Genomic DNA, 26,571 nt, shown 5'->3' with positions numbered 1-26,571 from the left:
TTTTTGAAAATTAGGTTGCGAAAAAAGTTCTAATGTTACAAGAATAAAGTCAAAATATTATGACAATAAACTCATAATTACAAGAAGAAAATTTACAAGAAGAAAATTTAAATAGTTGGAAAATAAATTTAAAAAAACATTTTATGAGTATGAAGTCAAAACATTTAAGAGAAAAAGGTTGTATTGTAACAAGAAAAAAAGTTGAGATTTTTCGAGAATAAACTCGTAATATGAGGAAAAAATGTCATTTCAGTAGTCGAGTTGAAATATTAAAAAATATATGTTATTTAAAAAAAACTGTAATGTTATGAAAAACAAACAAAACAATGCAATTTTTGATAAAATATTATGAGAATAAAGTCATAATTACGAGAAGAAAATTTACATGAACAAAGATGACAGTGGAAAATGTAAAAAAACAGCAACAGAAATGGAAAAAAAGCTCTCATTTTATAAAAAAGTCTAAATTTTATATTAATGCAGAAAAAAACAGCAGAAATGAAAAGAAAAAGGTATATATGAATAAATATGATGGAAATTAAAGTCCAAATTATCAAGAAAGTTGAAATAGTTGGAAGATAAAAGAAAACAGCAGAAATGGAAAAAAGCAGCCGTAATTTTATGAGAATAAAGTAAATATATTAAGAGAAAAACGTTGCAAGTTGAGAATAAATACAAAACATAATTTCATCTTAGTAGCTAGGAGATGAAATATTAAAGAAATATCTTATTTTAAGTCCTAATAAAATTAAAGTCATAATATTACTCGAAGCAAAATTAAGAATATTATTTAAGAAGAAAGAAAAAAAATGTGGTAAAAGGGAAAAAAAGCTAAGATGCAGTTTTTATTTTTGAAATATAGAACTTTTTAGCATATCTATACAAAATGTCAAAGTGGCCCTTGCATCGTTTCATAAAAACTTTGGACACCCCGATCTATAGAAACATGCAGACATCTAAGCCCGACTGCTGGGCTTCTACCAACAGCACATTGTTGGCAATCAACAATGCACTGCCCAGACAGTGCTATGTGGAGAGGGTATCATTTGTGTGCAGATCTGCAGGGAAGGCAGGGAGGTGGCAAATGTGTACATGTTGCAGGCCTCTCAAATGCGACTCATTTCAACCAACAAACACGGCAAACACCATAATAAAAACAGTCTTATAAATAGTACATTTCCATGAGAGAAATACTGTTTTATTTGTGTTGTATGCAGTTTCTATTCAGGTTGAAATGAGGTAACTGCTGAGGGAACTGTCTTGCTTTTTTTGGGGGGGTGGGGGCAACTTTTGGTGTGCTCAGAAACGTCACTGAGGGAGGGAGTACATTGTGGAATATCAACAATAGCACTGGCGATTCGTGGTCTTGGTACCTCTTTCACAGTTTGTGTTTACTGTGGGAGTCAGGGAGCTAACAGAGAAAGGGAACAGAGGGGATCCAGTACCTGGTGGGATCGGTACATGATGATGGTAAGCTGCAGCACGTAAACCGCTACGCCACTTACATGTCTTCAGGTGCTTCAGGGACAGAGGTGCGATCAGACATGACATAAGTACATATGCTCATTATGGGCAAAAGTGTTTGGTTTTTTTTCCCAGGGTGGAATAATTATCCTACATACTGTACATCTTCAATGAATTTTAAAAACAAGAAAAAAATCCAATCAAACTTGTGTCCTTGCTGTCACTGAAAAGCACACTGACAGAGCACACCCGTGAGAATAATTAGAAGACAACTGTGCTAGCAAAACAGGACATTGTGCTGAGGAATGAAACCGTGAAACGGTGTGCATGACGCTGGAGGCATGTTGGGTGGCAGGTGAGTGTCGGCTGCAGCCTACAGCTCTACAGAAACTACACTGCAGCTGTGCCATGCTCATGTCACATACTCACATGTCTTGCAACATCCGTCCATGTAACTTACAACACTTCCTCCGATCTGGGTGCAAAAGAGAACCCGATATAATTAAGGATTTCCCTCATTTCAAATATAGAGTAAGAGAAATAATTATTTGATCCACTTTCGATTTAGTAAGTTAAGCATCTTTGCAAAGACACCAATCCACATTTAAAACATAGAGCAACAAAGAAGTGGCTCAAGAAGAAGCTCATTAAGGAGGAGTGAGATTAAACTTCTAGTTGCCAAGCAATAGTGTGAAAATTTGCAGAATTTGGCGAGTAGCTGTAAACTCTCCCGCTAGCTTGGTGTTCTCCTCCGATTTAATAATACGTACATCAAAGTGAAGCAATAGCCACTGTTTACTCGCGACACAGTCCAGGTTTAAGCGTCCCTCACACTTATTACCTGCAATTAACGTATAAACATAAGCTGTTCAAAGAGCCGCCAGGGGCCATTTGGGGCCCGCGGCTGTTTTTTTTTATCGGCCCGCAGCACATTCTAAAAATACTTCCACAAGAAAACTTGAAAAAAAAAAAAAAACAGCAAAAATGGAAAAATCAGCAGTAATCCAACAAGAAAAAGCCTTAATATTGCAAGAATAACATCCCGATGTTAGGAGGAAAAATACAATTGTAGTAAGTCGTATTATTATGAGCAACAAAACAATGAATAAAGTTTGCGGAAAAAGTTACATGTTAAAAGAATAATGTCAAAATATCATAAAAATAATGAGAAGAAAATTTACAAGTAAGTTGAAATAGTGTTCCCTCATTTATTGTTAACGTTACACACCTCTCTGTTAAAATACACCTACCATAAAAATTTAACCTAACCTTTGTGAGTTTACCCCCCGACACAGGATCAAATAACTATTTCCTCCACTGTGTACACAGTATGTGTATGTGGCTGCACAGACCTTCATACACTCTGTTTCATTGACCGGAGGGCAGCTGAAGGGGTAGGAGATGAGTGTTGGTCCAGACAGAGTGTCTATGCATTCAAACTTCATGCAGTTGTACATCCAAAACTTCCCAGGCTGAAAACACATTAACATCAACAACGATAACTACAGTACACGGCTAATGAACTGTTGAAAACACCCGTTCAGGACAGAAAGTAAAACAGAAGACAATATTGGAAATAGGGCTGGACACAAACAAAGCATGCTGACTATTCACGTCCTAATATTCCCACACAAACCTCCCACCTTGTAGAGGAGAGTAGATCCGTTCTCATGAGCATAGAGGCAGGAAATATTCTTACAAACTCCACAACATGTTGACGCCTCTTTTGCAGGGACGTAGATCTGATTCTGCAACACACAAATGAGCTTTTTCATTTATACAAACCAGCAGGTCAAGAAGAGAAAGGTGATTAACTGTTGTGAAATCAGGGCGATATATTGATATTTTTAATGTATTGATACTTTAAGCACGATATAAAAACCCTTCATATCGATATAGACTGGATTTGCGCAGCAACTCCCCTCATCTTTCTGCACCGTGTGTGAGCTCCTACCCCGCTGCGTTGACTGCATGACTCCTGCCACAAAACAAAGAGGTGTCCTATCACATTGCTAAGATACGGTCCCCTGTGCAACAGTGGAAAAAACGGATTTAAAAACCTGCTGAAAACAATGGGCTCGCGATGTCCAGTGAGTTTCGCAGTCACAATTATTTAGCATGACAAGCTCTACCACAAATGTACAAGGACGTCAGACAGACAGTTGGTGTTCCTGGCACAAAATAACGACTTGCTTGTGCCTTCTAAAAATGTTTACCTAAAAAATACTACTGTTCAATTTAAAGTACTGTTGAGTTGTTGACGTTTTAAAATTTCCTCTTAAACCGGGCACGCTTTGTATTTTGTTCTTTTGTGATTAGCTGAGGATTTGAGCGTAGCTAAAAGGTTTGTTATATTTAAAAAAAATTTCTATTAGACTTTTTCGATATTTATTTCAAAAAGAGAACGGCCTTCTTTATTTTAGCAGCTATTTTTAGATAAGATTTTCTTAATGTGCATCTTGCATGAAGCTATAAAACTTAAAAAAACCCATCCTCATGTTAAGTATTTATTTTAATAAAATAACCTGACACGCTTATTTGGTTTTGATTTTGTCTAAACTCACTTTGCGGAAAAAATATCGGTATATATATCGTATAGCGACCTCTAATGAGGGGTGTCCAAAGTGCGGCCCAAGGACCATTTTTGGCCCACGGCTGTTTTTGTATTGGCCCGTGGCACATTACAAAAACATAATTTAACAAGAAAACTGAAAAAAAACAGCAAAAATGGAAAAATCAGCAGTAATTTTACAAGAATAAAGTTAAACATGTAATTTGTAAAATTGAAATATTAAAGATAGACTTTATTTTTCTAGAAGTCGTAATATTATGAAAAACAAACAAAACAATGAAAAATTTGTAATTTTTGGAAAATTAGGTTGCGGAAATGAAATCATTATTACGCTAGGAAAATTTACAAGAAAAAAAGTTGAAATAGGAAAAAAACAGCTTAAATGAAAAAAGCAGCTGTAATTTTACGTTATATATTATATATTATATATATATTATTATATATTATTATTATTGTATGTTAGTTTGATGAGGAAAAAAGGCTCAATTTTAAGCAAATAAACTTATATAAAATAATATTTTAGTAGCATGGAGTTGAAATATACCTTCTTTTTTTTTTTAACTCCAAAAAGAATAAAGTTGTAATTTTTGGAAAATTAGGTTGCGGAAAAAATTATAATATTATGGGAATAAAGTCAAAATATTATGAAAATAAAAGCTATAAGTACACAAGGAAAATTTACAAGAAGAAAGTTGAAATAGTTGGAAAATTGAAAAAAAAAACAGCAGTAATGAAAAAAACAGGTGCAATTTTACAAGAATAAAGTCAACATATTGAAAGAGGAAAAAGTTGCATTATACCGAGAAAAAAATTTCTTAATTTTAAGCAAATAAACTTAATTTTAAGCAAATAAACTTGCAGTGTTATGAGGAAAAGTAATGTCACATTAGTAGCATAGAGTTGAAATATGTTTTTAAAAGTCCCTCTTATTAAAAAAAAAACAACAAAAAAAAGTAATAATATCATGAGAAACAAACTTGTAAATTTTTGAAAATTACATTGTGGAAAAAGTTATAACATTATGCAAATAAAGTCCTAATTATGAGAGGGAAATTTACAAGAAGATTGATATTGTTGGGGAAAAAAAACCCCAACTGTAATTCTACAAGAATAAAGTCAAAATATTAAGAGAAAAAAGTTGTGATCAACAGAGAAAAAAAGTCTCAATTTTTAGCAAATAAACTCTTTACGGTATGAGGAAAAATACTATAATTTTAGTAGCATAGAGTTGAAATATATATATTTAAAAAGTTATTAAAAAATTATTTAAAAGTCAAACCAAACAAACAAAAAGAATAAAGTTATCATTTTTGGAAAATTTGTTTGTGGAAAAAGTTCTATTATGGGAAAGTCAAACAAAAGTCAAAGGTCATAATGTGGCCCTCGCTGGAAAGTTTGGGACACCCCTGTTGTGAATGTTGTGGCGACGTGTACGAGTAGTCAGTAAGTTGTCTTACTTGTTGGCAGTGGGCTGAGCAGTTGGTGCTGCTGGTGCGTAGTAAGTGCAAACCACTCGACATGTCCAGCACTCGGCTGCACTGTCTGCTGTAACACAAGCCGTCCTCGCCATGTTCTACCAGAGTCTGACCGGGCCGCAGCACTCTTCGCTCCCCGTACACGCAGACTGCTTCTCGCACTGCACACATGAACCAAAGGCAGCGTTGCGGGGTTGATAGTACTCTTTTACTGGGTGCCTAGCAGTGACATGCGGTCCGGTTCCTGGCTGGTAAGGCACTGACTCCTTTGGAGGTTTTTTTGTGTTTTCTTATGTTAATACAGGTTGCTCATTAAAAAGGAGTTCTAGATGGGGACCTGAACCAGCAATACTCACTACACTTGTATCTTTTGCAGGTACACGGGTTCTGTGGGTCAGACAGGAATACGCCGTCCAGCTGAAGAGCCTCTCCCTACATAACAGATACAAAGAACTATGGCAGAATGCCTATATAATGTAAATAAATAATCCAGTATTTAAGTACGTATGACGTACAGTAGAAGTGATGTTAGACAATGTCATGCAGTACAGTCGTTCCTCGTTTATGGCGGTTAATTGGTTCCAGATTCGACCGCAATCAGTGAATTTCCGCCAAGTAGGATTCAATATTAATAAATGGAATATTTTCATAGTTATGGCATAGAAAAGCTGTTTACAATAAAAAGAAATACATCATTAGAGCCCTGTAGACATGAAATAACACCCCTATAGTAACCTTTACATTTGTATTACCTAATAGAGGAGACATAATCTAAGACAAATTAGACATAAAAAAGATAACAGACTCACATGTTGTATTGTAATGGTGGCTTTAAATGGCTTTACATCAGGGGTCTCAAACTCGCGGCCCGCGGGCATTTTGCGGCCCACCAAATCGTATCTTGCAGCCCGCAACTGGACATCAAAGAGTAGTGTAACTGCAGCCCGCAACATCCGAGATTCCCAGCCCTACTCCCAATAAGGAAAAGGCTTCTTGAGACGTCATCTGTACTTCTGTGAAGAAAGTGTCGGACGTTTCGCTCCTCATCCGAAGAGCTTCGTCAGCGAACTAATAAGTGCTGGTAGCTAGGCCTTAAATACCGTAAGAGTGGGCGGAATTGGTGTGCCAACACCCTCCTCCTATTGGTTTGTTACACTAAGCCTGGGCGGAGTAGTGGTATAATCCTATCCTGTTATTAACACCTCCGATAAAAGGGGAAGTGTCGCTCCCTGAATAGGGTATGAACGACTCTGATCCTGGCTCGTTAGCATCTATTGTTCTGGCTCGGCCCTGGCTTCACCTCATTTGCAAGACTAAGAGCTGTGGGTTTTGGTCTCAGTAACCTGCTGAACACAGGGTCCAAATTAAACCTCAAACCACCATTCCGATTCAATGATGGGTTCTGTTGTTTGACAAAAATGGCTTCCTTTACTCCTCTTTCAAACCATCTGTTTTCTTTGGCCAAAATCTTTACCTCGCTGTCCTGAAAAGAGTGATTGGTAGCTTTCAGGTGTAGATGTACTGCTGATTGAGGACCACTAGAATTGTCCCTGCGATGTTGATAAAGCCTTTTTTGGAGCATTTGCTTAGTTTCCCCAATGTAGTGCTCTTTGCATTCCTCATCTTTACAGTGGATGGAATAGACCACATTGCTTTGTTTCTGGTTTGGAGCCTTGTCTTTAGGATGCACTAATTTTTGTCTCAAGGTATAAGGTATTTACCAGCAAGCTACCAGCACTTATTAGTTCGCTGACGAAGCTCTTCGGATGAGGAGCGAAACGTCCGACACTTTCTTCACAGAAGTACAGATGACGTCTCAAGAAGCCTTTTCCTCGATGGACAACTCCTGTACGACTGAGAGCCTACACAGACCCTACTCCCAATACTTAATGCGGCCCGGCCTCGCCCAGACTCTTCCTCCACTGGCCCCCAGTGAAATTGAGTTAGAGACCCCAGAACCCAGCAAGATGCTTGATTAAAACGTGCATTGTTTCTCTCAGACAAAAATAAAAAATAAATGTTAGTTCCATTCCCAGTGTCACAGTGCCCTCTACTGGTCAAGCTAAGATAGTTTTGTCTCAAGGTATGTTGACGTGACTTGTGCATAACTTACAAATAACGTGTGTGAACGGGTGTCAACGATGGCATAACTTATTGCCCGCGGATGCGGGACGTATGAATCATACGTTGACATACGTCGAAAAGTTTTGTGCATGCACAAAATTTTTGGACGACTTAGACGTACTACGACGTATGCCGGCGTGCTTCAGCGTGCTGTTAACATATACAAAACTTGCCCATAACTTATTCAACGTACGCCAGCGAATTGGCCAAATTTTTCATACGTTGGCGTAAGCTGGCTAAATCGTCAAGGTGTGACACAGGGCCTTTAATGTTTGAAAATGCTTAATTTAGTACAAGTACAATTTGCTTAAATATGCATTTTGTAACTAGTACTCACACGTTAGCAGTTTCTTGATTATTTCTGGATATGTATTCAAACTCCAAACAGCAATCATTTATTCATTTTTTAAAAACCATGACAGAGTGAGGGTGCAATGTTTGAACCGCGATTTAGCGAAGGACGACTGTACACCTAAACTGTACCAACAAAAACATACCAAGCCACATTTAGGAGGGGTGATCTTGTCACAGGAGCACTCTAAAAATGACATTTGACATATTTTTTAGACTCAATAATTGCCGATAATGTGATTTGTATTGTGGATGCTGCATATCGCAATTGTTGCGTGTATTGCAGGTTGTATACCGCATGTTTGGTTGGGACAGCAGTCATCTGCACGGGGAACTGACACCGCCGACATCCCGACTGGACAGGTGAGCTGGGGACACCTGGAGGGCTCACACACTACACACATGTTGGGGATACACAGTACAGCATGTAAGCCTCTTTTTAAAGGACTAGTATACTTTACTGTGTATGAATGTGTGTGGGTGGAGTGTCTATGCTGACCACATCGGTAGGTGGGGCAGCAGCGGTCCGTGATGTTTCCATCTACCGTTAGCACCTCCCCGTCCCGACAGAGAGGTGGAGGATCCACACAGGAAGAACACACTACAGCAAAGACACGTTTTATCATCATCCCGCACGGCAACCAAAATATTGTTTTAATATTATAATAGAGAGAATTTCATACTTGATACTTACTGCAGATGTGATCCAGGCAACAGCTATCATCAGTTTTGGTGGCAATTAATGTCTGGTCACTTCTGCAGGTGGGAAGCTCAGACTCACAACGTGCGGGGTCACACTCTGTAACACAGCCATGCAATGCACATCATGTACACTTTCATTCATTTTAAACCGCTTTTAAAGCAGACGGGTCGCCAGTTAATCACTGGACGACTATTAATTTCTCATATCTATTCATTTATTTACATGGAATTAGAGAAGTATGGAATTACTGCTCGTACAGGCAAATTTAATGCTTTTCTTCAGTAGAGTAGATACCCGCTTTTCTCGGGGGTTACCTTACAGGGCCATGGGCCAATGCCGAAAATCTGTGTATAATTGGGACCTCCATAAAAATGAATATTTTTACACACAGCTTATTTTCACTGCCTTCCAAACCCTCCTGCTAGCTTTATGTTGATACTCCTCGGACTTCGGCCCAATTAAAGCGACTGTTGTATTATGTTAGATTCAGCTTCTGCTAAATATGCCTCACATGCTTAATAAAAGCATTTAAGGTATAAATTGTACAGGTACTCACCACTAATGAGTGATAATGTAAGATGATCCATGCACAGACGAAATTGGGGTCACGGTGTAGAAGTTATATACACTATTCCCTCATTTACCATGGTTAAATGGTTCCAGCCCCGACCGTGATAAGTGAATTTCTGCCAAGTAGGATTCCTTATTTATAAATGGATTATATTCGCAGCTAGAGCATAGAAAACATGTTCACAACCTTCTAAATACGGATTTTAACATTAGAGGCCTCTAGACATGACATGACACCCCTATAGTCACCTTTACATACTTTATTCATCTCCAAGAGAAATTCACTTTTCCAGCAGCTCTGCAAAAATATCATATGTACTTAATGACTTAATCACAAAATCAAACAACCAAGGCAAAACATGAGCAATACAAAAAATAAGACGAGAATAAGAATAAATACGTATCACATCAAATTTGTAGTGCAATAACACATAATACACTTTACACTTCTATTACCCAATATAGTAGACATAATCAGACGTAAATAAAACTTGTGTCCGTGTGTGTCGCAGTAAATGTGTTTCAGATGTGTGGAGGACAGGAAGTGTCAGCCCTTATTATCAGTTTGGATGAATCGGTCGGTTATTTCAGTCTTTTGTTGGCTGAAGGATTCATTTGTGCATCATTTGGAGTGGGGGTAGTATGGGGTAATGGTTGTAGATATATTAATGGAGTAGTAGAGGTGTTTCAACAGTGGTGATCCTTGGCCAAGTGGTTCCTCCTGGAACACGGTCTGTTAGGAGTCTTCTTGATGCTTTCAGACTCGGTGATGTATAGCACATACCTCTACCGCACTGCTCAGGTGCGCTCTCAGTACGAGGGCTAGCAACCCTTGTGCCAATAATCAACTTACTAGAAAACCTAAAGTCAGGAGAACGTGTGGCTGGATGACCCATTGTGTTCTAGGTAAATCACTAGGCTTTATGAGCTGGCTGGACTCGATCCTTCAATAGAGAACAGTGCAGTAAGACCTGGTTCTGGTAGGGTTCTGGTTGTTTTTCTTTTATAAATACATTAAGTGTAATGTTTTCCCCCATGTTTTTGACAGCCACGATACTCTTTCTGAGCAGCAGCCAACCATTTCATTTGTCTAATTTGGAACTCCCATAAGCAGGGACACCTTAATTAGCTATTGGCTTTTGCACAATATAAAAATAAAAAAAATTGTCAAATGTATGGGCTTCGACCCCCTTCATTACGTACTCTTTATCTTGGTAGATGGCTAACCTATTGAGCTACTTCAAGAACCTCGTGTTCTTGAATTCCTTCAGGGGTTGTCAGAATGGTATCCACATGTTCTTGAATTCCTTGAGGGGTTGTCAGAATGGTATTCACATGAAGTAATTCTTCCTCCATTTGGGAAATGTTTACTCTTGCCGTTTTTTGTACAGCTGCCTGAACAATGCAACCAGTCGGTCTGTCTTCAGTGTTGACGGCATTTTCACCTATCTTTGATGCATCATCATACTTGATGAAAGTGCTTGATTTGTTCATGAAAGCCTTCTTGGTTTCTTTGGCACTCTCGAGTGACAGGAACTTTCTGGCCTCCTCTATCCCTTCAGGCGACAAGCTTGACAAGACTTTCATCTGTTCACTGGAGAGAGTGCTGCTTCTCTCTTTTCTTCTCTCACTGCCCTTTACCTTTCTTGGGCACAGGAGGTAGTGATAATCCCTTTTGCACTTTTTATGGCCGCAGATGTATGCTTTATCGCAGTGCTCCTCTTCATCGTGGCATCCTATACACAATTCGCATGCCCCTAATCGTGCCACGGCAGACTTTTTGTCGTGCAGTCCGAGTCCCTTGAACTTCTTAAAGAAGATTTTATCATGATGCCGGTCATCTCCACACATGATGCATGTGCTTTCAGAGTCCCTCACTGAGGTTGACGCTTTGGTAAACGCTTGCTTTCTCTCAAAAGCATAGTCAGGTTCACTTGGGCAAAGATAGGTTTGTTCATGAATGCTTTCTTGATCGTTTAGAAATGTCCATCTGTGGTGGTCTCTGTTGCAACCACTGAAGACAGGTACTGGACGGACTGGGACTAGTGGTGCTTGCACTAACCTCTCTTTCTCAGCCTGTGGGGTGCGGAATTGGGATTTCCTATGGTCCAGGAAACTTTTAGTCTCTAGGATTTTGCGGACCCTTGCCTCGATTTCCTTTTTCTCATTCTGTGGTACCCACATTCGCCACGCTGACAAGGCTTGTGTTGTTTCAGTCACCCGCTTTTCCAGGTCGTCCAGGTGTGTTTTGTAGTCATCACGGTTTATGTCAGCAGGGGATAGTCGTCTGACTATGTCACATTCTATTTCAGCCCTTCTGAATACAGATATGAGGCTGTGCTCCATATGATTTGTCACTAGACTGGCTCGGACGAGCTCCTCGGCTTCCTCAAGCTTTACTTTTGTTTTCCTCAGGTCATCTTCCAAGTGCTCTGTCAGCAATGTGCTCTCTTTTCCCTCAGTCTCTCCATCAGCGGCTTCCATTTCGAGGAGGCCAGTTTTGTAGTCTTCACTTGTGTCACTTACTTTCCAATAGTGTCTGGAGAGTGCAGCGAGTTCCTCTTGAAGCTCTTTCTCCGTCATCTTGTCCGCCATCTCGTGAATGAAGTTACATTTCTTTGTGAAGGAAACTTTTGCAGCTGCTTGTGTCCTTTTAAGTGTCATGAGTTCTGTTACTTGACCTTCCATTTCGATAGGCCTCAGCTTGGTCAGCAGTTTGGGGAAGTTTAAGGAATTTATTTCCTGTCCAAAAACTGCTCTGTGGTTATCAACTGATTATCGACTGTCAAGTTCTTCTGGACTAAAGCCAGCCTGCACTTGAAAAGGCCGAGAAGATGGTCGAGGACGCTCTATCAACTCGACTCCAGTAAACTCCAGTAGTAGATTTAGTTTTATTTCTCACTTTAACTATTTATAGGCGCACAGGTTAGGTTGATAACCTTTGAATCAAAGAGGAATAGCATCAAATTACTACTCATTACTATACAGTTTGTAACTTAGGAACAATAAAAGTTGTTACATACCCGTGGTGTCTCCGGTCTTCTTGAATAGTCGTCATAATACTTTCTGTAGTCTATTAGGTTTACCAATTGTTTACTTTGCACATACACCTCATATCATATAATGTGTGTCATAGGTATGTCACATGGCCATGAAACGAGTCATCATAATTACCATCATAATTTGTATCAGGGGTTTGAAAAACACGCACTTTTATCATCATAATTGTCATAAGAATTGTCATACTCTTTGAATACACGTAAAGTCATGTTGCGCTCATTTTTAACAATATATACTCTTAAATTCTCTTATAGTATATTCTCTTGGGTGGAAAGAGTACTGTGTTACTCACCACACACATAATCTGGGCAGCAGGAGTCTTGTCTGTAGTATGACACCAGCCTCTCCCCAGATTCACACTCGGGAGGGACAAGGTCACACAGCGTCTGATTACACACTGCAATGTCATATCACATCATCTCATTACACGTTGTACTTGTCAAATGAGACTACAGGTGGTCCTCGGGTTACGAACGAGGTCCATGCGTAGACTGTGATGTAATTGGCGTGGTAATGTAAGTTTGAATTTATACCTAATTATAGCTAAATTAACACCCAAGTCACTCACACTGTAGACAGAACACATGGGGGACATCCAAAGTGCAGCCCGGGGGCCATTTGCAGCCTGCGGCTGTTTTTTTAGTGGCCTGTGGCCAATTCTGAAAATATAATTTGACAAGAAAACTAAAAAATAATAATAACAGCAAAAATGAAAAAATATGCAGTAATTTTAAAAATATTAAGAGAAAAAATCCAATCTCATGAGAAAAAGGCATAATTTTATGAGAAGAACATTGTAATATTATAGGGAAAAATAACATCATTTGGTAAAAGTTCAAATATTAAAGAAAATGTAAATGTTTTTAAAGTTGTTATATTATGAAAAATAAACAACACAACTAACAAATATGTACATTTTGGAAAATTAGGTTGCGGAAAAAGCTATGATATGACAATAAAGTAAAAATATGGAAATACAGTCATAATTACGAGAGGACAATTTACGTTTAAGAACAAAGTTGAAATAGTTGGAAAATAAAAAAAACAGAAATGAAAAAAAACAGCTGTAATTTTATGAGAATAAAGTCAAAATATTATGAGAAAAAAGTTGTATTCTAACAAGAAAAAAAGTCTCAAGTTTAAGCAAATAAACTCATAATATTATGAGGAACAATAATATGATTTTAATAACAGAGAGTTAAAATATTTCCTACAACTTTTAAAAGCCATAATATTATGACAAACAAAAAGATTAAAGTTGTAATTTTCACCTAAAGCAAAAATCTGAGGCATTTTTTTTCTTGAAATATTTATACGGGTAACGTCTTAGCTATCTACTGTACATGTGCTGCTTCACCAAGTATCGAAGTGGTCCTTGCACCCTTTCATTTGTTTGTTTGGACAACCCTGAAATACAGTAATAAAAAGATCAAATAAAAGAATTTAAAGCAACAATAATAAAAAAAAAAGAACAACTCCTGACTTTTATCCCTGTAGTTGTCTTGCAGACCTTCTTTTTACCTCTTAAAATATTGTCCTTGGTTAATCTGGACGGATAACCTCCTCTTCTCCCAGATCTCCTTGTAACAATGCAAGGGGTCCATGAACCTGTTGCATTCATTAACAATCAATCATCTTTATCCTTAATGATGGTCGTTGATGGTGGTTCATTTTCACTTCCATGGTTGATGGCTTTCCTTTTCTTTGGCGCACTGCCACTTGGGAGATATAATGAAGTCTGCCCAGCACGAGGCACACGCTTGTGCTGCATGTGGCGTGTATTCTTCCATGCTGTAACTAGTTCTCGAGCATCTCGTGTTCACCGACCAAAATTATGTCTTGAAGTAACAACATATAGGGGCGCTTTCGTAACCATGGAACGTTGTAAACCGTAGACCACCTGTATGAGCAATTTTGTCTGTCCACATAGTGCATAATGGCCTTACCGCAGACTTTACGGGGGCAGCAGCTCGTGTCTTCTGCCAGACTAACGACCACCTCCCCTGCCCGCCGGCACACAGGCGCCTCCACCGTGGAACAGTTGTAGTCCACAGGGTGGATTGTGTCCTTATCGCAGCGGTACATACAGCAAACGTCCTTTGAGGCCTTCCACACCTCACCGTGTGCACGTGGAACCCCAGAACTGTCAGTGCAGGCTACACACACACCACAATTAAGAAAGTCCTCGCATGACAGTTGTACAGACAGATATGAGCCCTTACCACACTTGCTGGGAGGTATGCAGAGGGCAGAGTACGGTCGATGGAGTAGCGTTCCTTGGGGGCACACACAACCCTCGGTCAGCCCTGAGCAATGGTCTGGGTCTGAGTCAAAGTCCGGGTGGGGGCAGGACTGAGAAGTGCAGGCTGGCAGACAGGCCTTATAACGCAGAGTGTCAGGGCACATGAAGGCTGCAAGAAGCAAGCAAAAATTCATACAGAACAAACTACACACAGTGGAAAATCTATTGATGTCATCATGTTGCCCATTGTGGACATGGCCTTAGCACCAGACAAGTGGTGAATGCTTTACAGGGGTTTAAAGCTTACGACAGTAATCGGGTCTCCTCCACTCAATGCAGATGTTGAACTTGTGGCAAGAGGCTACATAGGCAGCCAGCGCCACACACTGGTTGTTTACATACTCTACATCTTGGACCCAAACCTCGCAGAATGTGCTTGGAGAGACCTACAAGAATTTCAAAAGTTGATAATTACAGTATGTGGAAAATCATATTCTTTGGGGGGAAAAAAAGCTTAAGAAAGAAAAGCCCTGCAGTGCCGGAGGTGAGTTGAGAGATGAAAGAGATGAACGTACAAAGGTGTGGCACTGGAAGAAGGCAGGGTTCTGCAGCATGACCAAGCACCGAGAGCAGTCACTGGTGGAGCAGTTGAACTCGCGACGCCGACTGTGACTGACGTAGCTGGTGGTGTTGGGAAGCTGCCAGCTGTCAATGAAGAGAGATGGGTCCTCACCCCGTTTAAGAGTGGTGCCATTGGCCAAAATTAAGTCATTGCTTGGGTCTCCATCACAGAAACCTGTGGGAGCAAATCCAAAGAAAAATGATGTGATATCTATACCAGAGACGTACTGTACACCACTTCATGGTTTGAATTTCGAGGTTTGACTCTTTCAAGATTTTTAAAAAATATATTCATGAATAAATCATGCTGTTCGTGGTTGAATACGGCCTATTGTTAGTCAACACATATACATATTAAAGAAAATTCCACGTTGTTTTATAGACACATTCAAAGATCTTGGCATAGTATTCTACGCTGGTCACTAGGTGTCAGTAATGCTACCGTAATGTTCAGTGAGAGCCAGACTTGATCGCCGGAACAACAGGCTTTTATTGCAGGTGTGAATAGGCACAATAATCCCTCCTAAGAATCCATAATAAAAACGGGGGCTACTGTTGCGGCCATCACCCTCCGCAAGCTGAAACTCAACTCTGAACCCCCAATGTCACTTCCTCGCTCTGCTCCCTTAACGAACACATTTATAGCAACACACACAAGTACGACTCTTACAGTATTTATGTCTTATGTTCTCTTATTATACCTACTATGAATGTAAAATGTGTGTAGAGGTGACAATAGGGGTGATAGTTTATGTCTAGAGAACTCTAATAATGTTAAAAAACATATTTAGTAGGTCATAAATGGGTTTTCTATGCTGTAACTACAAAAATATTCCAGCAATAAATGAGGGATTACTCTATAGGAACAGCAGAACTATTAAAAGCTCTTCCGTTAGATGGCAGAAAGTATATAATTAATGATGATGATTCTTTAGTTAAATGATGCTTTAACTAAGAATTTTGTTGATACTGGCAGAGTATCAAACTCTTTCAGGTCTCATGCCATCAGAAGCAAGGTAGGACAGTGGCACCAGTATATCCAGTGGTACATTGACTTACGAGTGTCCCAACGAGCAAGTCTTTCGAGATACGCGCTGTCTCTCGACTGATTTTTTTCCGTTAAGTTGCGGCTAAAACTCTGGTTACGAGCCAGCTTCAGATACCTCTCCTCCGCTAGTTGGCATCTGTCCAGCATCTGGTGTCTTGTGTTGTGCTGTGCTAGCAGTTATTTTGCTAAATTGAAGAAAGTGAGTGCAAAGCAAAGGACACTGCTGAGAAGAAGAAGCGAATGATGTGAGGAGCGTAGCACTTCTACGATCTGCACCATACAGACGCAGAGGGAACTGATAAAAACCAAGGTCGTTAGATGAATTTCTAAACAGCGGACATCTATTCATGAAAATATGAAGAAGTTGCTGATGGTGTGGTTGACGGAGAAGCAGCTGTGACAGAGGCTACAATCTGCGAGAAGGCGCAAGCTATGTACCGTCAGCATCCTCAAGTTATCTGATGTCCAAAGCAAATGCTGTACATTGTACTGTTCTTAATCAAAGCGTTTTATTGCAGTACATTCGATTGTACACTCGTCCCTCGCTGCATTGCGGTTCTAACATTGCGCCTTCACTCTATTGTGGTTTTTCAAAAACTAATAAATGGTTGCTGTTTCGTGGTTTAATATGGCCTATTGTTAGTAAAAGAAAATGCATTTTTAAGCAAATTGTACATATTCTTGTCTTAAATTATGCATTTTAAAGCATAAAAATGTCTCAGTGAACGAAAATATAAATATAAGGGATTCAGACAACGTGATATGTTGTGTAATAATAGAAGCGCTCTGTGATTAAGGGTGCGGACAAGTCCGAACAGCTTTCTGGGTTGATCTGACAAGTCTTTAAGTAAAGTTGATCAAATGTAGAATTACTACAGCATCTGTTTGAACATCAACAAGTAGCAACGAGCTGTTTAACTGTGGAAAAAACAGCCCCACATCACTCGCTGACGCTGATGCTGTGAACAACGAGGTAGGTTGGATTGCAAGGTGTGCATAAATCACTTAATGTGCGCTTCCAATAATGCCTTGCACACTGCCACTTCCATTACTGTACTATGGTTCATAGTAGCTGCCCTGTTCTCACGATACAGCTTTTCTCCAAACGAGAATTCTTGTTGCGTTTTCGTCTCACAGGATCTCGTGTGATGAAATCTCGCGACACCCCTAGAACAGACAAAAGGTGCTGGAAACAATGCAAAGAGTGAACTCTCTTCCTGCCTGTTTGGAGGTGAGAGACGAGGAAAACAGACACGCATGCACATGGCAATATATTGAGGCCATCATAATTATCCAGTTAATTTTCATTTATTCTGTGATTAATTAATTTGTTTATTATCGTCCCAGGCCTAGTGCCCACAAGATATATGTTTTTTATCTTGTCACGTTTTAATCTCGGGAGATATTATGACACGAGATCTTGTGACACCCCTACATGTCTAAAATGTCTTATTTTCTTCTTATTATGTCTTCTATATTGGGTAATACGAATGTAAATGTGACTATAGGGGTGTTATTTCATGTCTAAAGTGGTCTAATAATGTTAAAAATACTTATTTAGACAGTCGTAAGGAGGTTTTCTATGTTCTAAACTATGAAAATATTAAATTTGTAAATAAGAAATCTTACTTCACGGAAATTCAGTTATCACGGTTGGGTATGGAAACAATTAAGCACTATAAACGAGGGATTACTGTATTGTTTTTTTTATGCAATATTTGTTATTTGTAAGTAAATTATTCTTATCTTAAAACATGTAGCAAAAATTTGTAGTGTTTTTGGGGAGCCCAGAATAGATTAATGGCATTTCAATTCATTTTAGTAGGGAAAACTGCAAGTAATTTGAGTTACGAGCTCCTTCAGTGAATGTCTTAAACGTGTAAGTCAAGCCACTACTGTATCTCATATTGTTTTTGCGGAATTTAATTAAAACATTTGTTTTTGATGCTAACTGAAGGAACATGTTGAATTAACTGCAAATTGTTAAATAATTTAAAACAGTTCTTACCACACAGGCCCATGGTGGGTGGCTTGTTGCTAGGGCTGTCGGTGTCAATCACCATCATTCCAGTGCTGTGATACCATTGCAGCTTAAGACCAGCTGGGCTTCGAACCAGGTACATGTTGCCCGTGTCGTAGATCTCAAAGCCGAACTTTTTAAATCGAGGCCTGGCGTACCGTGAGTTGACATAGAGCTGGTGAAAAACACGCATTTGCTCATGTCAACAAATTATTGTACACTGTCGCTTTAACGTGAGAGTCGCAAACAAAAGAAATGCCTTGTCCTACCCTTCTCTGGAGCCTGTTGATGACGATGTGGTTGGAATTGTGGGTGATGTTGAGTGCAACCAGACAAAGGTTGGTAAAATTCCCCAGGAGCTGTTAAAGGAAATTCACATATGGAAAAAAGTGATACTATGTATAATATCGCTTTAAGTATGACAATGACTCACTGGTGACTCGGCAGAACACCCCTGAACCAGAGCACTGACAGTCTCATTGGGCTGCTGGGTCACTATGAATGACGCCGCTTTATAGATGCCAACACTGTTCCCATCAAATGTGATCACATTCAAGTCTGGAAACACAGAGCAGCGACCTGGAATAGAAGAAAAATACAATTGAAATAATGAAGGTGACATGATACCCTCACAGAAATCTAGGATTGAGTCTCCAAATTAATTTACCATGATCTTACTTGACACAGGATTTTGGTTTGAATGAATTACTGTATGTCTGTGTTTGTCTTACATGGACAGTCCCACTGAGGACAACATTTGTCTCCATTGACGAGTAAAGCAAAGCCAAGCAGGCCACAGTTTGGTGGCTCAGAGGAGAAGGGACAGCTTTGGGATTTGTTGAACAAGACGAGCTGGTTGTTGACACAGATGTACCTGGTGCACTCATCAACAATCTCTGCATATGGAGGCTGAAAAACAAAATAGTAATCTTAAAACCGTACAATCAGTGAATTAAATATTTTTAATCAAAGGAAACAATTTTGATAAATAGATCATGTTTCTTAACCCACTGTGCACATTCTTGTTGTGTCCACTTGCACAAGAGGTGTCATTACACCCGGACTAGTGCGGTTTCTCTTATCCAGCGCAGTCGTTAAGACCGTTGTGGTTGCAGGGATGGGAGTTATAGCAGGAACGGAAGTCACGGGTTGGGAAGTACTTGCTGGCTCTGTGGTTGTTAGGACAGATACTGGTGTGGTTGACTTTCTGGGTGCTAGTGAAGACAAAGTCACAGTTGTAAGAGTGGAATCAGGCATTTGTGGTGAGGCCACTGAAGTGGTCAAGCTGAGCACTGTGGTTGTGCCAGCAGGTGTTGTTGTGGTCACTGGAGTCAATGGCTCGGCTGATGTGGAGATGGTTACAGATGGAACTTCTGGGACTCGAATTGTTAGGCTTGGATGAGGCATGGAAGCTGGTGAGATGAGCGTGGTAGATTTGGTGGTGACTAGCGGGGGTCTTGTTTCCACGGTAACCCTAGTAGTGACTGGCTTCTCAGTTGATCTGATTTTGGGTGTAACTCTTGTGACTGCAACACTCTGTGTTGTCCTGATGGAGGCTGCCTGTGTGATTGTTCTGGGTGTTGCAGCAGATGTAGATCTTACAGTTGACACAAGCCGTGTGGTGATTTTGTCAGGGGAAGTTGTTCTTGGTGTCGCAGGCGAAGTAGTTGTACCAGGTGGTGATAAAGAGGAGATTGGTCTGGTTGTGGCTCTTGTTGTCGATTCCATTCTGCTTGTAAACAGATGCATTTCTGTGACTGGTTTTACTGTGACAGGTCTGAGTGTGGTTGCAATAGCAGCGGGTGGGACTCTGGCAGGAACAGTGGTAAAAGAAGTATCAGGAACACCAGGTCCAGGGGAACGCTCTGGTGTAACTTGCGTCTTGGTATGAAATTCTATCGTAGGGATGCTGAGAGATGTAGTTTTAGCAGTTGTGGTTGTGACAGTAGCTTGTATAGCAGAGGTGATGACCGGCCTTGATACCGGAAGACGAGGTACTTCAGTTGTTTTAGTTACACTGACCACATGTGGAACAGATTGAGAGGCGAGTGCTGGTGTAGACTTTGCTGTGGGGCTGTACAACTGAGTTGAAGACGTGTCCCAATGGGGCGGATGCCATGGTTGTGAGCTCTGTGTGGTAGAGATTGGTGATAGTGGAGCAACAGTGGTTTTCATGGGGGACACTAATGGTGCAGTTGCAGTTCTGGTAGCCACAGTTGTGGCTGCAGCTACCTCTGGAGGTCTTGAAGTTGCAGTGGACATAGAAATTGTGTCTGTAAGCTTAAGGGGTGGCTGAGAAGCTACTGTTGTGATGGCAGCAGGTATTTTGGATACAGTAGATTCAAGTATGGTTGTTGGTTTTTTTGCTTCCTGCGTGTCTGAAGCACCTGAGGTAGGACTTGGCACAGTTGTGGTCAGAGAGACGAGGGCTGGAGTTAATTGTGGTATCTCAGGAGCAGCTGGGGTAGTGAAAAGTATCTTCTCTGTAGTAAGCACAGAAATGAGAGGCGCTGTGGTCTCTGGACCAATAAACTGTGTTGTGATGGTTTTACCAGGTTCAACTGGAGTGACTGAGTCTGTGGTCTTTGCTGAAGAGACTGTTGACATTGGCACTGTTGTTTTGACAGGTACAGTCAAAAGTGAGGAAGTGGTTGAAGACCTTGTGCTTAGTAAAGCAGGAGTGATGGGTGCAGTTGTGGAAGTTGAAGTTGAAGCAATTCCCTCAACTGTTAAAGGCTTTGTGCTACTGGCTTCCATTTGTGCAGTGGTAGTAGATTTGGGCACAATGGTCCGTTCTGTCACTGGTGAAGTCTCTGAAATTAAAGCTGGAGGTGTTTGAGAAGTGGTTCCAAATGGGAAAACCACTACTGAATGTGTACGCTCTGTGGATTCCTCAGTGGCAAGCAGTGAAGTGGTGGTTGGCCCCTCAGTAAAGCTTGTGCTTGGTGCTGTACTAGGAGATGCTTGCATGGGCATGGTTTTGGTGGTGAAGAGTGGTCGGAGGGAGTCAGTGGACTGGGTGGAGGAGGTTAGCCATAAAAGAGAAGTGATTGCCAAGGGAGCAATGCTTGAGCTGAAGGTGCTGGATCTAAAAGGGCTAATAGTAGCACTCTCAGCAGTGGAATCGGCTTCAACTTTTAGGGTTGAAAGAGGTTCAACCACTTCTGGCCTTACAGCAGGGGGGACTGCTGTACTGGACGGTTCAGGAACTGGAGTTGGTGAGGGGATGCGAAATTGGGTTGACTCATCGGGAGTGGTGGTGGTTTTGGTGGTAAGACCTGTCATCAAGGAGACCGAGGGGACAGTGGCAGTCTTGAATGGAACAGAGGAGTCAACTTTAGTGGTTGTTGAGGAGAGAGTTGCAGAGGTTGGCTGGGTACTAGTTGGGAATATGGGCTTTATGACTGGGGCTTTAATACCTAAAGAGAATAAAAAAAACATGTTAAAAGAGATTGATATTCTAATATCCATCCATCCCTTTTACTCCGCTCATCCGGGTGCGGGTTGTGGGGGCAGCAGTCTCAGTAGGGAAGCCCAGACTTCTCGGTCTCCAGCCGCCTGTTCTAGTTCCACCGAGGCGTTCCCAGGCCAGATGAGAGATATTATCCCTCTAGCATCTAGATCTACCCTGTGGCATGCTCCCATCTGGGAATGCTGAGAGGTATCTGGACTAAATGCCCAGGCCACCTCAACTGGCTCCTCTCGAAGGAGGAGCAGCTCTACTCTGAGCTCTTCCGAGATGACCGAGCTCGTCACCTTACCTCTTAGGATGAGACCAGCCACCCTGCTGAGGAAACTAATTTTGGCCGCTTGCATCTGCAATCCTACTCTTTTGGTCACTACCTAATGACCATCAAGAGTATAGGAACGTACAACGTTTATCGTAAAATCAAGAGCTTTGCCTTCTGGCTCAGCTCTCTCTTCACCACGACAGATACTTTAACGCCTTTATCTGGGGCACCTTTCTCTCCAGCGTTCTGGAAGAGACTTTCCCAGGGAGGGCAAGGAGTGTGATCCCCTAGTAGTTGGAACACACCCTACTGTCACCCTTCTTAATAAGGGGGACCACCACCCTGGTTGGGTCTCAGTCCACAGGTACTTGTACTATTCTCAACTTCCACGCAATGTTGCAAAGTTGTGTCAACCACGACATTCCCACAACATCTATATTCTAACATAGGGATCGGGAACCTTTTTGGCTAAGAGAGCCATGAAAGCCACATATATTAAAATGTATTTCTGTGAGAGCCATAGAATATTTTTTAACACCGAATACAACTAAATGTGTGTGTTTTTAAGCAACATCAACAATTTTAGAATATAGTAAGTCTCAAAATGTATTATTTTTAATAACGTTGTTATACTGAAGCTATCCAGTAGTATTATAATAATAATAAAGTACTTCTTACCATTCATGCAACATCTGCATGGTTTTGCACGGTACTCATCATCCTTTCGCCATCTTCTTTGTCAAAAGGGTTTGCTCTGCAGAATTAGCTAGCTAACTATTTGATTAAAGGTGGGAAGTCTACTTCTTTAAATGATAGATAGATACTTTATTTATCTCCTCAGGTAGTTTATTGCATTATCCAATAATAATCGACTTTTGGTGTCTAACCCGGAAAATATAGGAAGGACAGCTGGCATTGCCTCTGGCCACCCGCATTGTGCTAGAAAATGGATGGATGGATTAAAATGCATGAGAATATTTTGTACTTTGAACGTTATTTTAACACTGTCTATTTGACCACTGTTTCTCATTCAGTAATATATCCATGTGAAGACATAGTGCCAAAGTATATTATCATTGTTGGTTAACGCAAGCATAAATAAGGGTATCTTAATTTAGATTTTAACTAAATTTAACATTTCTGGTCTTTCCAATCTGCATCCATTATACACACCAGTGAAATGAGTCAGGCTGATACTCACAGTCTTTGACATAGACACATCGGCGAGTCACTTCATCAAGGACCATGTGTGGCGGGCAGAAAGGAAAGCAGCCCTCCAGTCTGCACATGTAAAACGGCACTGATGAATCTCACAGAGCACTCACAGTTGTCTATTCATCATATCATTTAGTGCTCAGGGTTAAAGAGGGGAAGGTCTACGCTGTGATGTGTAAAGTCCTGTCTTATTTTTGATCATTTATTTCATGGATAAAAGTAAATTTTCTGCAATTTTACATATGAGCTCGAGTGTCATTTAATTGGTAATCAAGCTGTATTCAATAAATATACAGTTGGACTCAACATTTTCAATGGATGGCCAAACCCTCAGCTATCCTGAAGCGGACGTTCTCCTCCGATTTCAGATCAACATTTACAGAAAATGTTGTAATTATTAGAATACATTCAGCTCCAGAACCCTCCCCTTCTCTCTTCAATTGCCATTGGTCACTCATGACACAATCCACATTTAAGCCCTAAATATGCCTCACACACTTATTAAATGCATTTAAAGTATAAAATGTACTCACCACTAATGAATGTCATGAATGAAAATCGGGGTCCCGTTGTAGTCAGTCACAGCATACAACTATGGTGCGTTCAAGTACACTAGGTCCCCAACTTACGAACACCCGACTAGCGAACACTCGCGGATACGAACACAAGCCGACTGGTCTATATTTTATTTTATTTTGCCTTGTAGTCAGTCGCTATATACTAAGTATTTATACTGCTACTGTACATGCTTGACCAGTAGAGGGCACTGTGACACTGCTAATGGGACCAACAGAGGCAGCGTTAGAGTTAATGGGACCAACAGAGGAAGAGTTAGACGCTGGGGAAAGCTAAATTATACAACTCGGACAGAGCGTGTGATTAAAGTTTATGAAGGGTTAATAGGCCTGCTTAATTCTACACCACCCACAGAACACTACCTCTTTTAGAAGAGTCTAACGACAACGACGATTTGTCCTTTTTTCAATAACTCCTCCTCCAACTCCACCACAACGACGTATGCTCGACCACTCCTCTTCAAAGGTAAATAACATTTATCATTACATATTATTATATCACTTTTATTATTGTTTTTTTCATTAAATATCCTCGTTTAATATTACTACTGCATCCAAACTCATATTTACATACATACACATATACTGTATATGTATACACGTACATGTAGTACCTATATCATTGGTAATATTACCTTTTCCCCTACTTAAGAACAATTCGACATAAGAACGGTCATCTGGAAACAATTGTGTTCCTAAGTTGGGGACCGAGTGTACTGCCATACAAAGTACGAAATCACCAAGTTTGATGAACAAATATTATCAGTGAAGCATGAAGACATAAACATGTTAAAATTGTGGGCTTCCTAAAAGTGGCACATGTATGTTGTACATTTTACCTGTATTATCACAGATTTATAAATTATTACCGACTTATGGTGAAGGAGATGCGGTTCTGTGGAAAAAATGTGCGACTGCAAGTGTATAAACTTTGCAAATAAATACAATTTACAATGAGGGTTGAATAATTTTAAGTGCAACTGCAATTCATGGACTATCTCGAGAAAGCACGTTTTGTATCTGTATACTGTATACTGTATCTATACAGTATATACTGTATATATATATATATAAAATAGAGCAGAAGTGTCTCTCACTATGAGTTCAAGAAAAGGTGAAAGGTCTCACTGTGGGATGGAGACACATGCTTCTGCTGATGGGTCGCTGCAGGTTTTGAAACAGGGGCTTGTGCAGGAGTCATATCTCCACTGGCACCGAGGACCTGGTGGGGCATCTGGGCCAGAGCCTCATGGGGAAAAAAAAACTGGTTCAGTTATGAATACCACTTCACAAGAGCATATTATTAAACTGTCCTAGACTTGACTTGTGTTTTAATAAAACAGCAATAATTACATAAAACAGTGAGCATAATTCCAAACCACATAAACACATAAACCAGGGGTGTCCAAAGTTTTTCCACCAAGGGCCACATAGTGAAAAATGAAAGGGTGCAAGCAACACATGCAGATTTGCTAAGAAGTTATTTATATTTCAAGAAAAAATTGCATCTCAGTTTTGTGAAAAAGCCATTATTAGTAACAACTTTTTTCTCATTAGAATACTTTTTTTCTCTATATTTTTACTTTAGTCTCATAAAATTACAGATGTTTTTTCATTTATGCCGTTTTTTTTTCAACTTTCTTCATGTAAATTTTCTTTTCATAACATTTTAACATTAGAACTTTTTCCACGACCTAATTTTCCAAAAACCACAACTTTATATGTTGTTTTGTGTGTTTTTCAGAATATTACAAATTTTTAAAAATTCTTTAATGATTCAACTATATGCTGCTAAAACCTTTGGAAATTTTTCCTCAGAATATTACGATGTTATTCTTGAAGAATTATGACTTTTACTTATTATATTACTTTTTTTCTCTGAATATTGTGACTTTATTCTTGCATAATTACTGCTGATTTTGATGAAATGGCAAAATTGAAGTGTCAACATGTAAAAGATATGGTGTAAAGGAATAATCTGTGATAGACATGGAGAAGGGGTGGGATTAAGTACACAGTTTTTTCCATCTCCTTTTAATAGTAGAATTGTGTCCTTGTTAAGCAGGTCTGAAACAAATAAATACCATACCATGCTGGAAACAAATGCTGCTCTGTTTTTAACTGCAATATGAGGACCGCCAGAAGTGATGACCTTTGACCCCAAATGAGGATCACTGACACCAGCTGAAGCTGCAGTAAAACACTCACAGACAGCTGAGTGAAGCCCCAACAGGCATGGAAATAATCCTTCAAGCGTTTTACTGACAAAAATAAATGCAAATACGGATAGAGAAGCCTGCTGAGGTGAGAAAAGTAAGCAACAATATTGAATGAATGTCACTCTTGTTGCTTCGTTGCTTGCAATATACCTGTGTAGTTAAAGTGGGGTGGTGGTTGGCTTTTTGGCCACACCTAGTGGCCGCAATAATTCATTGAGTTGAGCCTGTGACACAGTTAGGCACACACTGAATAATACAGAGCACACCGGATGCTTTTTGTTACGGAATACTTTCTAATACACTTCTGCCTTGGAGGCTATGTCTGTAAGTAATGTGCAACTATCATGATACGATACCTGTGTGGACTGAGAAATGCGCTATTTTAGACAGTAGTGTTGTTTGATTAGGACACTAATTTTGTCTAGCTTGGTGAACGTAGCTGCTGTGTCAGCCAGGCGTCATGTCTCGTATTAAAAGTGTCTTCTTCGAGAACATTCTGACATTTACTGAACGGGTAAATTTATTGCAGCCATATACTTTTTAAAAAATGGACTTAATTCAGCTTCTGTAGCCTTTGTTTG

The 26,571-nt window shown here is 40.0% G+C and overlaps 1 protein-coding gene across 2 annotated transcripts in view; it reads right to left on the bottom strand.

Annotated features, from left to right (window-relative positions):
• The window catches only part of otog (otogelin), an 83,847-nt gene that overhangs the window by 10,254 nt on the left and 47,022 nt on the right, over nucleotides 1-26,571 (bottom strand). Inside the window, exons 34-55 of one of the 2 annotated variants that reach the window (XM_054771617.1) lie at nucleotides 24,900-25,017; nucleotides 23,183-23,262; nucleotides 19,262-21,669; nucleotides 18,982-19,159; nucleotides 18,684-18,829; nucleotides 18,520-18,609; nucleotides 18,239-18,425; nucleotides 15,137-15,357; nucleotides 14,869-15,007; nucleotides 14,542-14,730; nucleotides 14,266-14,475; nucleotides 12,612-12,716; nucleotides 8,681-8,785; nucleotides 8,486-8,587; nucleotides 8,282-8,380; nucleotides 8,133-8,173; nucleotides 5,868-5,943; nucleotides 5,494-5,672; nucleotides 3,108-3,212; nucleotides 2,817-2,936; nucleotides 1,894-1,939; nucleotides 1,374-1,445 (exon numbers count right to left, since the gene is read on the bottom strand). In XM_054771617.1, coding sequence (XP_054627592.1) covers nucleotides 1,374-1,445; nucleotides 1,894-1,939; nucleotides 2,817-2,936; nucleotides 3,108-3,212; nucleotides 5,494-5,672; nucleotides 5,868-5,943; nucleotides 8,133-8,173; nucleotides 8,282-8,380; nucleotides 8,486-8,587; nucleotides 8,681-8,785; nucleotides 12,612-12,716; nucleotides 14,266-14,475; nucleotides 14,542-14,730; nucleotides 14,869-15,007; nucleotides 15,137-15,357; nucleotides 18,239-18,425; nucleotides 18,520-18,609; nucleotides 18,684-18,829; nucleotides 18,982-19,159; nucleotides 19,262-21,669; nucleotides 23,183-23,262; nucleotides 24,900-25,017 — 5,016 coding nt within the window. The remainder of the gene's footprint in view (nucleotides 1-1,373; nucleotides 1,446-1,893; nucleotides 1,940-2,816; nucleotides 2,937-3,107; nucleotides 3,213-5,493; nucleotides 5,673-5,867; nucleotides 5,944-8,132; nucleotides 8,174-8,281; nucleotides 8,381-8,485; nucleotides 8,588-8,680; nucleotides 8,786-12,611; nucleotides 12,717-14,265; nucleotides 14,476-14,541; nucleotides 14,731-14,868; nucleotides 15,008-15,136; nucleotides 15,358-18,238; nucleotides 18,426-18,519; nucleotides 18,610-18,683; nucleotides 18,830-18,981; nucleotides 19,160-19,261; nucleotides 21,670-23,182; nucleotides 23,263-24,899; nucleotides 25,018-26,571) is intronic. The other variant, XM_054771615.1, reaches the window with a different exon arrangement.

This window comes from Dunckerocampus dactyliophorus, chromosome 3 (assembly GCF_027744805.1).
Source record: "Dunckerocampus dactyliophorus isolate RoL2022-P2 chromosome 3, RoL_Ddac_1.1, whole genome shotgun sequence".
Classification (NCBI taxonomy): Eukaryota; Metazoa; Chordata; class Actinopteri; order Syngnathiformes; family Syngnathidae; genus Dunckerocampus; species Dunckerocampus dactyliophorus.
This window is presented reverse-complemented; position numbering and strand designations above follow the sequence as displayed.